This window comes from Lepidothrix coronata, unplaced genomic scaffold (genome assembly GCF_001604755.1).
Source record: "Lepidothrix coronata isolate B3197 unplaced genomic scaffold, Lepidothrix_coronata-1.0 Scaffold78, whole genome shotgun sequence".
NCBI lineage: Eukaryota > Metazoa > Chordata > Aves > Passeriformes > Pipridae > Lepidothrix > Lepidothrix coronata.
Window position 1 is genome coordinate 1623661 of NW_016690258.1, and position 10511 is coordinate 1634171.

At 60.5% G+C, this 10511-nt stretch overlaps 3 protein-coding genes across 4 annotated transcripts in view; 2 read left to right on the forward strand and 1 right to left on the reverse strand.

Moving 5' to 3' along the window:
- Positions 1-88: 88 nt before the first annotated feature.
- Positions 89-2070, reverse strand: LOC108499756 (cytochrome b561 domain-containing protein 2). The gene is made up of 3 exons (XM_017819932.1): positions 1942-2070; positions 1817-1854; positions 89-1649 (listed from the first exon to the last, which is right to left on the reverse strand). Exons 1-3 carry the CDS (start codon positions 2066-2068, stop codon positions 1146-1148), a joined length of 669 nt encoding a protein of 222 aa, XP_017675421.1. The 5' UTR covers positions 2069-2070; the 3' UTR covers positions 89-1145.
- Positions 2071-2225: 155 nt separating this feature from the next.
- NPRL2 (NPR2-like, GATOR1 complex subunit) lies at positions 2226-5645 on the forward strand. The gene is made up of 11 exons (XM_017819929.1): positions 2226-2325; positions 2464-2555; positions 2995-3163; positions 3376-3484; positions 3791-3927; positions 4182-4279; positions 4367-4403; positions 4551-4644; positions 4729-4846; positions 5064-5206; positions 5475-5645. The coding sequence occupies exons 1-11, from the start codon at positions 2254-2256 to the stop codon at positions 5540-5542; spliced, it is 1137 nt and encodes a 378-aa protein (XP_017675418.1). The 5' UTR covers positions 2226-2253; the 3' UTR covers positions 5543-5645.
- An 80-nt stretch (positions 5646-5725) lies between these two features.
- Positions 5726-10511, forward strand: part of ZMYND10 (zinc finger MYND-type containing 10) — a 10458-nt gene continuing 5672 nt past the window's right edge. The window contains exons 1-5 of one of the 2 annotated variants that reach the window (XM_017819927.1): positions 5726-5820; positions 6542-6650; positions 7211-7327; positions 8401-8454; positions 8556-8699. In XM_017819927.1, the coding sequence (XP_017675416.1) occupies positions 5726-5820; positions 6542-6650; positions 7211-7327; positions 8401-8454; positions 8556-8699 (519 nt within the window). The remainder of the gene's footprint in view (positions 5821-6541; positions 6651-7210; positions 7328-8400; positions 8455-8555; positions 8700-10511) is intronic. The other variant, XM_017819928.1, reaches the window with a different exon arrangement.

Sequence of the window (10511 nt, forward strand, 5' to 3'; positions counted from 1 at the left end):
CAGCAGCCCCCGAGGCTCTTGCCAGGAGCTTGGGCAGGGGGTTTCTTCCCAGGTGCTCCCAGCAGGTTGGGAAAGACCCTTTGAAAGGAGGAGGTGGGAAATCTACAGGGGGGATGTGTGCCAGCACCCCAAAAAGTCATGTTCCCCCCCCAAGCAGTAAAGAGGGCTTGTTGCACTGTAGCTGCCTGAAATTTTTATTGAATAAAAGCTCTGGATACAGAGGAATTTTTCAGCCTGGGAGCTGCTCCCAGCTCTCCAGCCCTGCCAGGAGCAGGATATGTGCTGAGGAGTTGCAGACAGAGCCTCGCAGCAGCCCCGAGGGTGGGCAGGCTGGGAGAAAGGCTGTTATGCCAGCAAGGAGGTCCCTTCCTGCCCTCCCAAGGGCTCGTCCCTCAGGCCTGTGCCTCCCCCCATGCTCACACTCTTCCCTGTGCCCCTCCAAAGGACAAAATGCCTTTGCTGGCTGCAGGTTCATAGCCTGGCTCAGTCACTTGCTCTGTAAACTGACCCCACCTCAACAAGCCGAGGCTGTGCTGCCCCAGCCTGGAGAGGGGTTTGTGCGTGGCAGCGAGTGCCCAGACCCGTGGCCTCGGGGCAGGGCCAGCTGCTCTGGTGCCGGGGAGCCCTCGTGCCATGGGGACACATGTGCTCCTGTACCGTTTCCTCAGGTGCCACCACCCCCCAGCCCTCCCAGGGCCAAAGCCACAACCGTGCCCTGTGCTTTCCTGGCCAAGCTGCCCCCGTGGCAGGAGAGGCAGCGTGGTGCCCACTGTGGCCTCCCAGGAGAGAGAGGGGACTTCCCTGCCCTCCTCACTAGGATGACTCCTGTCCTGCCTGCTCGAAAGCAGTCCTTGTGCGGGAATGGGAAAGGAGCAGGAATCCTGAGCAAACCCTCCATTTCCCAGCACTGAGCACCAAGCTGCTGCAGGGACCAGCAGCTTCACCTGTGCTAGGAAATGCCCCCATCGGGGCGGGTGGGGGTGTCACACACACATTGTAGCTGACACTAAGGACAATCCAGGACCAACAAGAGACAAGGAAGTAGAAACAAAGTTCCAAGGAGACCCTGTGCAAGCAGGGGGGGCTGTGAGGGGGAGCCCCGGCCTCACCAGCTCGCTCAGGAGGTTCAGTTGTGCGCCAGGCCCTCAGTGCTGGCTCCGCTTGCGGTACAGGTACGCGTTGCTCACCTGGTTCATGATCACCAGGCTGGTGAGGAGGGGGCACAGCATGGCCAGGTACCAGGAAGCGCCGGTCACCGCCGTGGTGAACCAGAGTGAGCACATGCCCAGCATGAGGCTAGCACAGCCCAGCAGGTAGCCCACCAGCCCGGAGGTGGCGTGGTACAGCTTGAGCTTGGCCAGCGTCCAGTTCTTCATCAGCTTAGGGTAGAGCAGAAGCACGCCCCCGGCGCACTGCCCCCCTGCGTACAGCACGGCCACCAGCCCCGTCAGCCCGTGCCAGGTGACGAAGTGGCCCTTGCCGTTCAGGTGCTTGTTGTAGGTGATGATTCCCAGCCCCAGGAGCGCGCAGAGCAGGGCGAGCAGCTGCAGCACCCAGTGTGCCCGCACCCGCACCTTGCGGGAGAAGGAGCGCAGCAGCGAGGTCTCCGGGGAGAAGATCAGCAGCGCCTCCGTCATCAGGAACGAGAACTGGGAAGGCAGAGGGCAGCAGGGTTGGCACGGGCCGAGCAGCCACCCCTCCCCCAGGGAAACCGGGGCTCGGCTTCCCGGCTCCCGGGGCTCAGCCTCGCACCGCCCGGGGGCTCCGCCGGCACGGCCCCGGCCTCTGCCACGGTGCCCGGGGCGGCGGGACTTACCGCGAGCGCCATGAGCAGCGGGTGCCAGGAGAACAGACCTGCAAGGGAAGGGCAGGGTGAAGTGAGCGGGGAGGTCCGGCCCGGCCGCCCCCCCGCTGCCCCGGTCCCGGCCCCGCGGCACTCACTGGATCCGGGCCGCGCCAGCACGGCCACGGCGGCGGGGAAGCCCAGCGCCACGAGGTGCGCGGCGGCGCCGGCGGCGACGCGGAGCGAGCGGTACAGGCGGGACTCGGTCTCGGCCGTCAGGGCCATGTTGGCCGGGCGGGCGGAGCGGCCGCCGCCGACACTGCCGGGCCGCGGCGCGGGCCGCTATTGGCCAAGCCGGGCTGTCCGTCAGCGCTAGAGCCCGCCCCCGCCGCGCGGCGCCGCCGCTGAGCGGCGGGAGGAGCTGTCGCTACGGTGGCCGGCGGGGTCGGGCCGTTCGCTGCGGTGCCGCCATGGGCGGGCGGATCGAGTGCGTGTTCTTCAGCGAGTTCCACCCCACGCTGGGGCCCAAGATCACCTACCAGGTGCGGGGCGAGGGGCCGGGAGCGGGCGGGTTGGGACTAGGGCACGGGAGCGCCCATGGGGGAGAAATGGGGACAGGGACAGCGGTGGCGGCTGCTCCCCGGGGTTCGGCTGGAACGGAGTCTCCTGTGCCTCCGCAGGTCCCGGAGGATTTCATCTCCCGGGAGCTGTTCGACACCATCCAGGTGTACGTGATCACGAAGCCCGAGCTGCAGAACAAACTGATCACCGTGTGAGTGCAGAGCCCCGGTCCCTTCCCCGCTGGGTGGGGGTGACATCGCGGTGCTGTGACAGTGCCAGGTCTCAGGGGGTGCTATCCCCGTGGCCAGCAGGTTCACTGCCCTGCCTGCAGGTACCCGTGCAGGGGTGGGTGTCTGATTTGGGGGTGGCTGGTGCTGCGTGTGCTGCTCCGTCAGCCTCGAATCCAGGGAAGCCAAACGAGTCAGGAGAGCTGTGCTGCTTTTGAAGGGAAACTGTTTTCTTCTCCGATGACTGACTCTTCCTCCCCCTTCTTCAGAGTGTGTTTTGCACTCTGAGCGTGGAGGGATTAGCCATCATATTTCCTGCAAACTAGAGAAGCCCCCACCTCCACAGCTGACCAGGAGCTGTCCTTGTGCAGGGCTGAGATCTCCCCGAGGCTGTGGGTGCAGGTTTTATGTGTCTTCCTTCAGGACAGCCATGGAGAAGAAGCTGATCGGCTGCCCCGTGTGCATCGAGCACAAGAAGTACAGCAGGAATGCCCTGCTCTTCAACCTGGGCTTCGTGTGCGACGCCAGAGCCAAGGCCTGTGCCCTGGAGCCCATTGTGAAGAAGCTGGCTGGCTACCTCACCACCCTCGAGGTGAAACTCGAGCCTGGCTGCCTCCCGATCCTCCCCACAGGGTGTGGACCCCCCACTGGTGTCCTGGAGCACATCCTGGGGTACTGGGCAGTGCTGGGAAGGGCATTGTACCGGTTTTACCAACTTTAAGATCACTTGAATTTTAAGGGAGAAGGGGATCCAGATTCCTGTAGCCTGTTGGAGGAGCTAACACGGTTTTCTGCTCTTTCTAGCTGGAAAGTGGCTTCATCTCCAATGAGGAGAGTAAACAGAAGCTGGTCCCCATCATGACCATCCTGCTGGAGGAGCTGAATGCCAAAGGGAAGTGCACCCTGCCCATAGGTATGGCAGCTGTGCTGGCCCAGGAACAGGGCTGGGTGGTGCTGGGGGGAGGCAGCTGGGCCATCCCCTGCCTGGGTCTGCTCTGCCTGTGCTGCTCCCAGAAGCTCCCTGCCTGTCTGTGCTTGGAGCTGGGGGTGTCTGAGCCAGCCTTGCCCTGGGTGGCCCAGAGGGATGGGTGGGATGGGGTTAATGGGCTGTAAACACCTTGTTCCGTGTGGCATCGTGGTGTCCTGGGGCTGATGGTTGTGAGCTCCAGAGGGAGCACAGGTTTCCATGGGGATTGAGCCTTTCCCTTTTCCTGGGCAGATGAGTCCAACACCATCCACCTGAAGGTGATTGAGCAGCGCCCAGACCCCCCCATCGTGCAGGAGTACGATGTCCCCGTCTTCACCCAAGACAAGGATGACTTCTTCAACTCCCAGTGGGATCTCACCACGCAGCAGGTCTGTGTGCTTTACCATGGCAGCAGGCTTTGAAAGGGAGATGTTTCCAGACTGCCTGGGCAGTTGGGCTGTCCTGGAGACGCCACAATAATGAGCAGAGTTTGGTCTTTGTGCTGCGAGCAAACCATTCACCCAGCATGAGCGTAAAGCACTGCTGGGGATGGAGCTGCCCAGACACAGAGGAGGTTCTTCAGGGTGATGCCTGGGGCCTCTCTGATCTCTCCCCTCTTAGCTCTTGCCTCCTCCCCTCCCAGATCCTGCCCTACATAGACGGCTTTCGGCACGTCCAGAAGATTTCTGCGGAAGCCGACGTGGAGCTGAACCTGGTGCGAATCGCCGTGCAGAACCTGCTGTGAGTGCCTGGAGGGGCCTGGACAGCTCGAGGAGGTGGGTAGGGGCTGGCAGAGAAGGTTTCTCACGTCTCCCTGTCCATCTGCAGGTACTATGGGGTTGTCACGCTTGTCTCCATACTCCAGGTGGGTCAGGCCGTGGTACTGTGAGCGGGATTTGGGCATGGCTGTGCCATTGGAGTGGCTCTGTTGGGGGGACAACAGGGTGGGAGTGGGCTGGGTCTGTCTCTTGGAGTCACAGCTGAACAGAGCTGGTTTTCCCTCACCCTGCAGTACTCCAATGTCTACTGCACCACTCCAAAGGTCCAGGACCTGGTGGATGACAAGTGTCTCCAGGAAGAGTGTCTGTCCTACGTCACCAAGCAAGGTACAGTGACCCCACCTGGGGCTGCTGGCAGACAGGGAGTCATGCAGGGGGACAGGGCAGCTAACTGGTGACTTGTCTCTGCAGGGCACAAGCGAGCCAGCCTCAGGGATGTCTTCCAGCTGTACTGCGGGCTGAGCCCTGGCACCACCGTGAGAGACCTCATCTCCCGCTACACCGTGCAGCTCCAGAGGGTGGACGAGAGGTCAGAGCCCTCCTGCCCAGTCCCCAAGGGCAGTGGTGACACCAGGGGTGGCAGGGACAGTGTGGGGGAGCAAGCAGGGAGTAGCCAATCCCTGCGTCTCTAGGGTAGGAAGCATGAGGCATTGATGGGGCATGGTGGAACCAGAAGGGACTGCAGGGAGTCGGGGTGTTTGGCACCTCAGCACTGTGGTCCCAGTCTCTTCCCTCCTCGTCCCCAGGAGGCTTATCCAGTTTGGTTTGATGAAGGGCCTTATCCGGAGGCTCCAGAAATACCCCGTGAAGGTCACGCGGGACGAGCGGAGCCACCCGGCCCGGCTGTACACAGGCTGCCACAGCTACGACGAGATCTGCTGCAAGACCGGTACGGATCCAGGCTCCACGCGGGCCCCAGGGCCGGTGGGAGACACGGGAACGTCTGCCTGCCCAGGATTGTATGCTGGTTTGGGGATCTCACCCTTTGGGAGCCCTCAGACCACAGGGAAATGGGACTGTGGGTGAGGCTCTGTGCCAAGCCGGGCTGCCGAGCCCATGGTGCCAGGGGCAGGGTTGGGGAGCCCACCCAGCCCCCCTGACACCAGTGCCGGGCACCCCACTGACACCCCACTAACACGCGCTGCCTTCCCCTCCAGGCATGAGTTACAAGGAGCTGGATGAGCGCCTGGAGAACGACCCCAACATCATCGTGTGCTGGAAGTGACGGCGGGGGCGGCCCGCACCAGACCCCGCGTGTCCCCCGTGTCCCCCCAACCGCGCGTGTCCCCCGTGGGTCCCCCGTTCCTCCGCGCCGCCAGGGGGCAGCAGAGGCCGCCCGCGGCGAGTCCTCCGCGCCGGCAGGGGGCGGCAACGGCGCCGCCGTTGCCATAGCGACCGGGCGGACGCCATGGCCGCCGTGCCTGCGCCGCTGCCGCCCGCCGAGGCCGAGGCGCTGGTGCGGGCGCTGCAGGGCACCGAGCTGCGGGACACCGGCGGGCAGGGGTGCGGGGACAGGGTCCTGCGAGGGGGAACGTGAGACAGGGCCTTTAAATTTGGGGGGGTCCCTTTTGGGGCTCTTCGGGGAGACGAGGGATCCCGGTTTTTCTCCCCCCGCCCCCCCAGGGGGTCACGGTGGGGGTAAACGGGGTTGCCAGAAGGTTTAGGGTAGAGAGAAGGGGCCCTGGTTTTGAGGTGAGCCCAGAGGGTAAGGGTGGGGTGAGGGGAGAGAAGTGGCTGCAGTTCTGGAGCCTTCCTGGAAGGACTGGGGAGGAACGGAGGGTTCAGGAGTAGGAGGGCGAGGAAAGGTCGCGGATCTGGAGTGTCCCCAGAGGGTCCGTGTGGGGTCGGGGGAGAGGATGGGTCACAATTCTAGAGCCTTCCTCAAAGGACTGGCAGAGTTAGGGGGGGTCTAGGGGGAGGGGAGCCAAAGAAGAGTCCCAGATCTGGGGTGCCCTGGAGGCTCTGTGTGGGAAGGGGTGATGGAGAGGGGCCCCCCAGTCCTGTGGTGTCCCCAGTGAAGGTGTCGCTGGGTACAGGCAGGAGGGCAGGGCTGCCCCAGTGGACCTGCTGCCCCAGGGACCGCAGGCTCAGGGCACAGCAGAGGATTTTGGGGGTTCCAAGAGCAGGTTTCCCTGCACGAGGGACCCTCGGGAGCACAGCAGAGCCCCTGTGCCGGATTGGCCAGGGGTCTGTGGCACAGATGTCCTCGCTGGCTGCCCCCCAGATGGCTTCGGCAGCACGAGTATGTGGAGAAGCTGAACATGCACGGCATCCTGAGCGCCTCTGCTGGCCAGGAGCAGCTGCTCACCGAGCTGCTGGTAACCTACGCCAAGGTGAGCTTCCCTGGGGGCCGGAGGGATCCCCCAGCTGGGCTTGTCCTGTGGGCAATGTGCAATTTCGGAATAAAATGGTGAAGAATCTTGTTGTATCCCTGGAAAAGTCATTTGACTGGTGGCATTTGTCAGTTTTGTTTTTTTAAAAAAAAAAAAAAAAAATTAAAGATCAAGCTGTGGTATTTCTGCTTGCTGGTCTCTGGTTTCTCTCTTGGAGATTGTTTTGGTGTCTTTTATCCACTGGCCCCACCAGTTGTGGATCTCTGCCCTGTACCTGAGGTGTCCCAGCCCCAGGATGTGCTGGGCTGCACCAGGGTGTGTGGTTGCCTGGATCTGCCCAGCCCCTCGGGACCACCTTCTCCCTTTGCAGCCCCAGGAGCTCTGCCCACTGCTCTGTTGGGAGAATTTGTTGGTTCCTGATCTGGATGAATACAGAGGATGCCCCAGGGCCACTTTCCTCCCTGGGAGGACTCCAGTGTGGCTGACCATTAGCAACAAAACTGGTTCCCCCTGCAGCACTGGTCTGAAAGGCATTGCTTCCCCATCCCTTCCCTGTCTAGATTCCTGTTCTCATTGGGGAGCTGATCTCTGTGGAGATCTGGAAGCACAAGGTCTTTCCCGTGCTGTGCCGGCTGGAGGACTTCAAGCCAAGGAGCACCTTCCCCATCTATGTGGTGGTGAGTAGAGGGCAGGGGGGAAATGGGGTGGGCACAGCAACCCTTGAAAATAAATGTCACCCTCAAGGTGTCAGAGCTGGGGTTTTATATCTCGCCAGGTTGTGGTGGACAGTGGGACACAGTGGGAAGTGCCTGGTTTCCTACAGCCCCGAACAACTTTGCCCCCAGGAAGGGCAGGGACTTGCTCCCAGGGAAGGTTGGTTTTGTGGAGGGCTGTACCCTCTCTAATCCCACATGGGGCTTGCAGGAGCTGCTGGATGCAGCAAAAGCCACTCCTGGAGGTGGCTGAGCTCCTGGCTCACAGCTCCCAGTGCTGCCCTCGCTCCCAGGCAGTGATACCCATGGGGTGTTTGCCCCTCTCTCAGCCCTGTTTTTCTCTGGCACTTCCAGCCAGAAGCTCTCTGAGGTTACATGCCTCTGGCTTAACAAAAATGTAACTTTTTTCTTACTTTGCTCCTGGGAGCAGTGGTCCTTTGGGCCATTCTTGGCAAGGGAGTGATCTCCAGAGCTGGACTTCGCTGCAGTGGGATGCAGCACTTGAACCAAGGGAGATCTGCCCAACTCTTGGAAGCTTTAGCCCATTTTCAGTCCAGGGTAGCACCTTGCTGGGGCAAGGTGGTGTCTTCCCTGAGCAGCCAATGGCCTCAAGGCAGTTATCCCATGGTTCCCAGTCCTGAGACAAGGCTGTCTGCCCCAGTCCCAGGGGCTGGGAGAAGCACAGCCATGCAGAGCGCTGTCCTGGCAGTGGCTCTGTGCCAGAGTCAGGGGCTGCAGCTTCACCAAGGGCTGTGGTTATCCTGCCCCTGCAGCACAGGCAAAGCCCTGCCTGCTGGGAAAAGTGGCTCTCCATCGATGTGTTAGAGTGTCACAGGCATGTTAACATAAACATTAATATGAACTGCATGAACTGGGGTTGTTTTAAAGGTTGCATCACTTGTGTTTTTCTCTTGGACTAGTTTTTTTGGCCACAACTACACAAGCAGGTTCTTAGAAGAGCTCTTTTAGCTGTCCCAGTGCCTGTGTCCTCAGTGCTGCTCCACTGTTAGCTCACTCTTGCCATCCTCCTCCCACAGCTGCACCATGAAGCCTCCATCATTAACCTCTTGGAGACGGTGTTTTTTTACAAGGTAAGAGGCAGGTTCAGCTTTCCTCAGTGGAGAGTTCCTTGGGGGTTGGAAGGCTATGGCTGTGGGGACTGGCCCTGTGTGAAACTCCTGTCGTTGTGAAGGAGATCTGTGAGTCAGCAGAGGACAGCATTCTGGATTTAATTGATTACTGCCACCGAAAGCTGACCCTGCTCGCGGCCCGGAGCACCAAAGGACAGGCAGTGGAGCTGCGTGCCCAGGACCTGGCCAGCCCCTCGTCCATGCAGGTGAGGAGGAACTCCTGGAGCAAGCTGAGGACATGTGTGGTGGCAAATGTGGGCAGCCTGCAGAGGCAAAGGGGAGCCTTCCCATGGAGAACGCCTTGGCTGTGATCCTGGCGAGTCCCGCCCATCTCACAGGGTGTCTATGCTGGTGCTCCTCTGTTGCCAGCAGCTCCACCCTGCAGCCAGGCTTCTGCCCTCTTTGGTGGCAGTGACAGGCTGAGGCTTCCTGCGGGATGCACTCGGAGCTCCGGGGCAGGACACGCTGGAGAGTTGACACTGCAGGGGTTTGGCTGTTTGCCATTGCTCCTGGAAGCTGCGGGGGTGTCTCTCCCTGGAGCTTGGCAAGCCACCCTGGGTCAGGCTGCTGCTGGAGTTAAACATGAGAGGCTTCACCTACAACTAGGAATTGTCCTAATGTGCTTCCCCCAACTTCCTTTGCTCCCTAAGAGATACCTCCTCTGTGCTGGTGTGGGCCAGCAGCAAGCCCGGAGCTGTTCCTAGTCGGGTGTTCCCAGGCTGCCACACACACCTTCCCGCAGTGGGAGATCTCTTTGCCTCTGGTGCTTCTCAGCACCTGAAATTGCACATCAGGAGTGTCTGGAGGAGCAGGGTTAAAGGAAGCCTGTACGTCCCTGGGCCTCTATCCTTTGGCTTGTTGCCCAAGCACGTGCCCCTCTTCCAGAAAAGGGAAGGAAGTGGAGAGCTCTGGAGTACAATAGGGATGTTTTCCAGGAAATGTTTTCCCAGCTGGGGAGGGGAAGGAGCTGTCTCTGTTAGTGCTTTGACATGACTGAAGTTGAAAACCCAGACCTTTTTGAGCCAATAGGGTTCTCAGAAGCGCTCATCTCCCAAGAAGCCTGGTTTCCTCTGATTCATTCCAGCCTCTCCTGACCCTTTGTACAATAACCCCTATGAAAAAGCTGTTCCTGCCCTCTCCTGTGTTGTGGAGCCTCTTGTCCTTTGTAACTGTGTATGGTCGTAACCCCTGTTCTGCTGTGCCCCAGAAGCACAGGCAAAAGATAGTCCCTGCCTCAAGGTAGCAGAGGTGAGGTCTGGATACCGGGAGGAGCTGTAGGAAAAAGCCTCACTAGGGCAATTTGGAGAGGAAGGAAGAGCCCACAAGGCTTTCTTAGTAATGTGTGAGGCACCAGTACAGGGAACGCAGAGCTGCTTACCACAGAAATCTGGAAGGGAACTGCTGCAGTGGCACTTTGGAGAAATACAAGATGCTGAGGTCAGTGCTCTGCACACAGAAGTGTGAGCTGCTGAGCATCTGGGACTGGAGAAAAGGTTTGCCTGGGCCAGGGAGAACTTGGCCCTGCTCGGCATAGCCATCCCCGTGGTCTCGAAAGAGGCTGAGTCAGAGGGTGGCCAGGCTGTTAGGCTGAGCATGTGGGGATGAGCAGCGTGTCCAATGCAGTCTGGGAAGGGAAAGAGGCTGGGTGGCTAGAGAGTGTGGCAGAGCTGTGGGCTGGGATAACCACAGGCAGATATTCTAGCTGGAGGGGAGAGGCAGATGCAGGAGGGGTGGATGTAGGGCTGCAGCTGTGCCAGGGTCAAGTTTCTCTCTTCTCCTCCTCTGGTTCCTCTGCAGTTTCCTCCTCCCTCAACCCTCACAGGTCTTTGCAGGGCCATGGGCCACAAGATGGTCCCCAAAGGGGAAGAGAGGAGCGGTTTGGGACCAGCCTCTTTCAGCCTCCTGTGCAGGAGCACTGCTGCTGGAAGTCAGTCATGACCTGTCAGGAAGATGAGGGATGAGCAACAGTGGGTTGCAAGCACTTACAGTGGCTGCCCTGGCAAACAGGCAGGGAAATG

Excerpts from the sequence above, each read along its gene's own strand:
- LOC108499756 (XM_017819932.1), bottom strand. The coding sequence starts at position 2,068 with ATGGCCCTGACGGCCGAGACCGAGTCCCGCCTGTACCGCTCGCTCCGC. Across the intron at positions 1,855-1,941 it reads GCTGGCGCGGCCCGGATCCA|GTCTGTTCTCCTGGCACCCG; the intron begins GTGAGTGCCGCG and ends CTTCCCTTGCAG. Across the intron at positions 1,650-1,816 it reads CGCTGCTCATGGCGCTCGCG|TTCTCGTTCCTGATGACGGA; the intron begins GTAAGTCCCGCC and ends CTGCCTTCCCAG.
- NPRL2 (XM_017819929.1), top strand. The coding sequence starts at position 2,254 with ATGGGCGGGCGGATCGAGTGCGTGTTCTTCAGCGAGTTCCACCCCACG. Across the intron at positions 4,280-4,366 it reads ATCGCCGTGCAGAACCTGCT|GTACTATGGGGTTGTCACGC; the intron begins GTGAGTGCCTGG and ends GTCCATCTGCAG. Across the intron at positions 4,645-4,728 it reads GTCCTACGTCACCAAGCAAG|GGCACAAGCGAGCCAGCCTC; the intron begins GTACAGTGACCC and ends TTGTCTCTGCAG.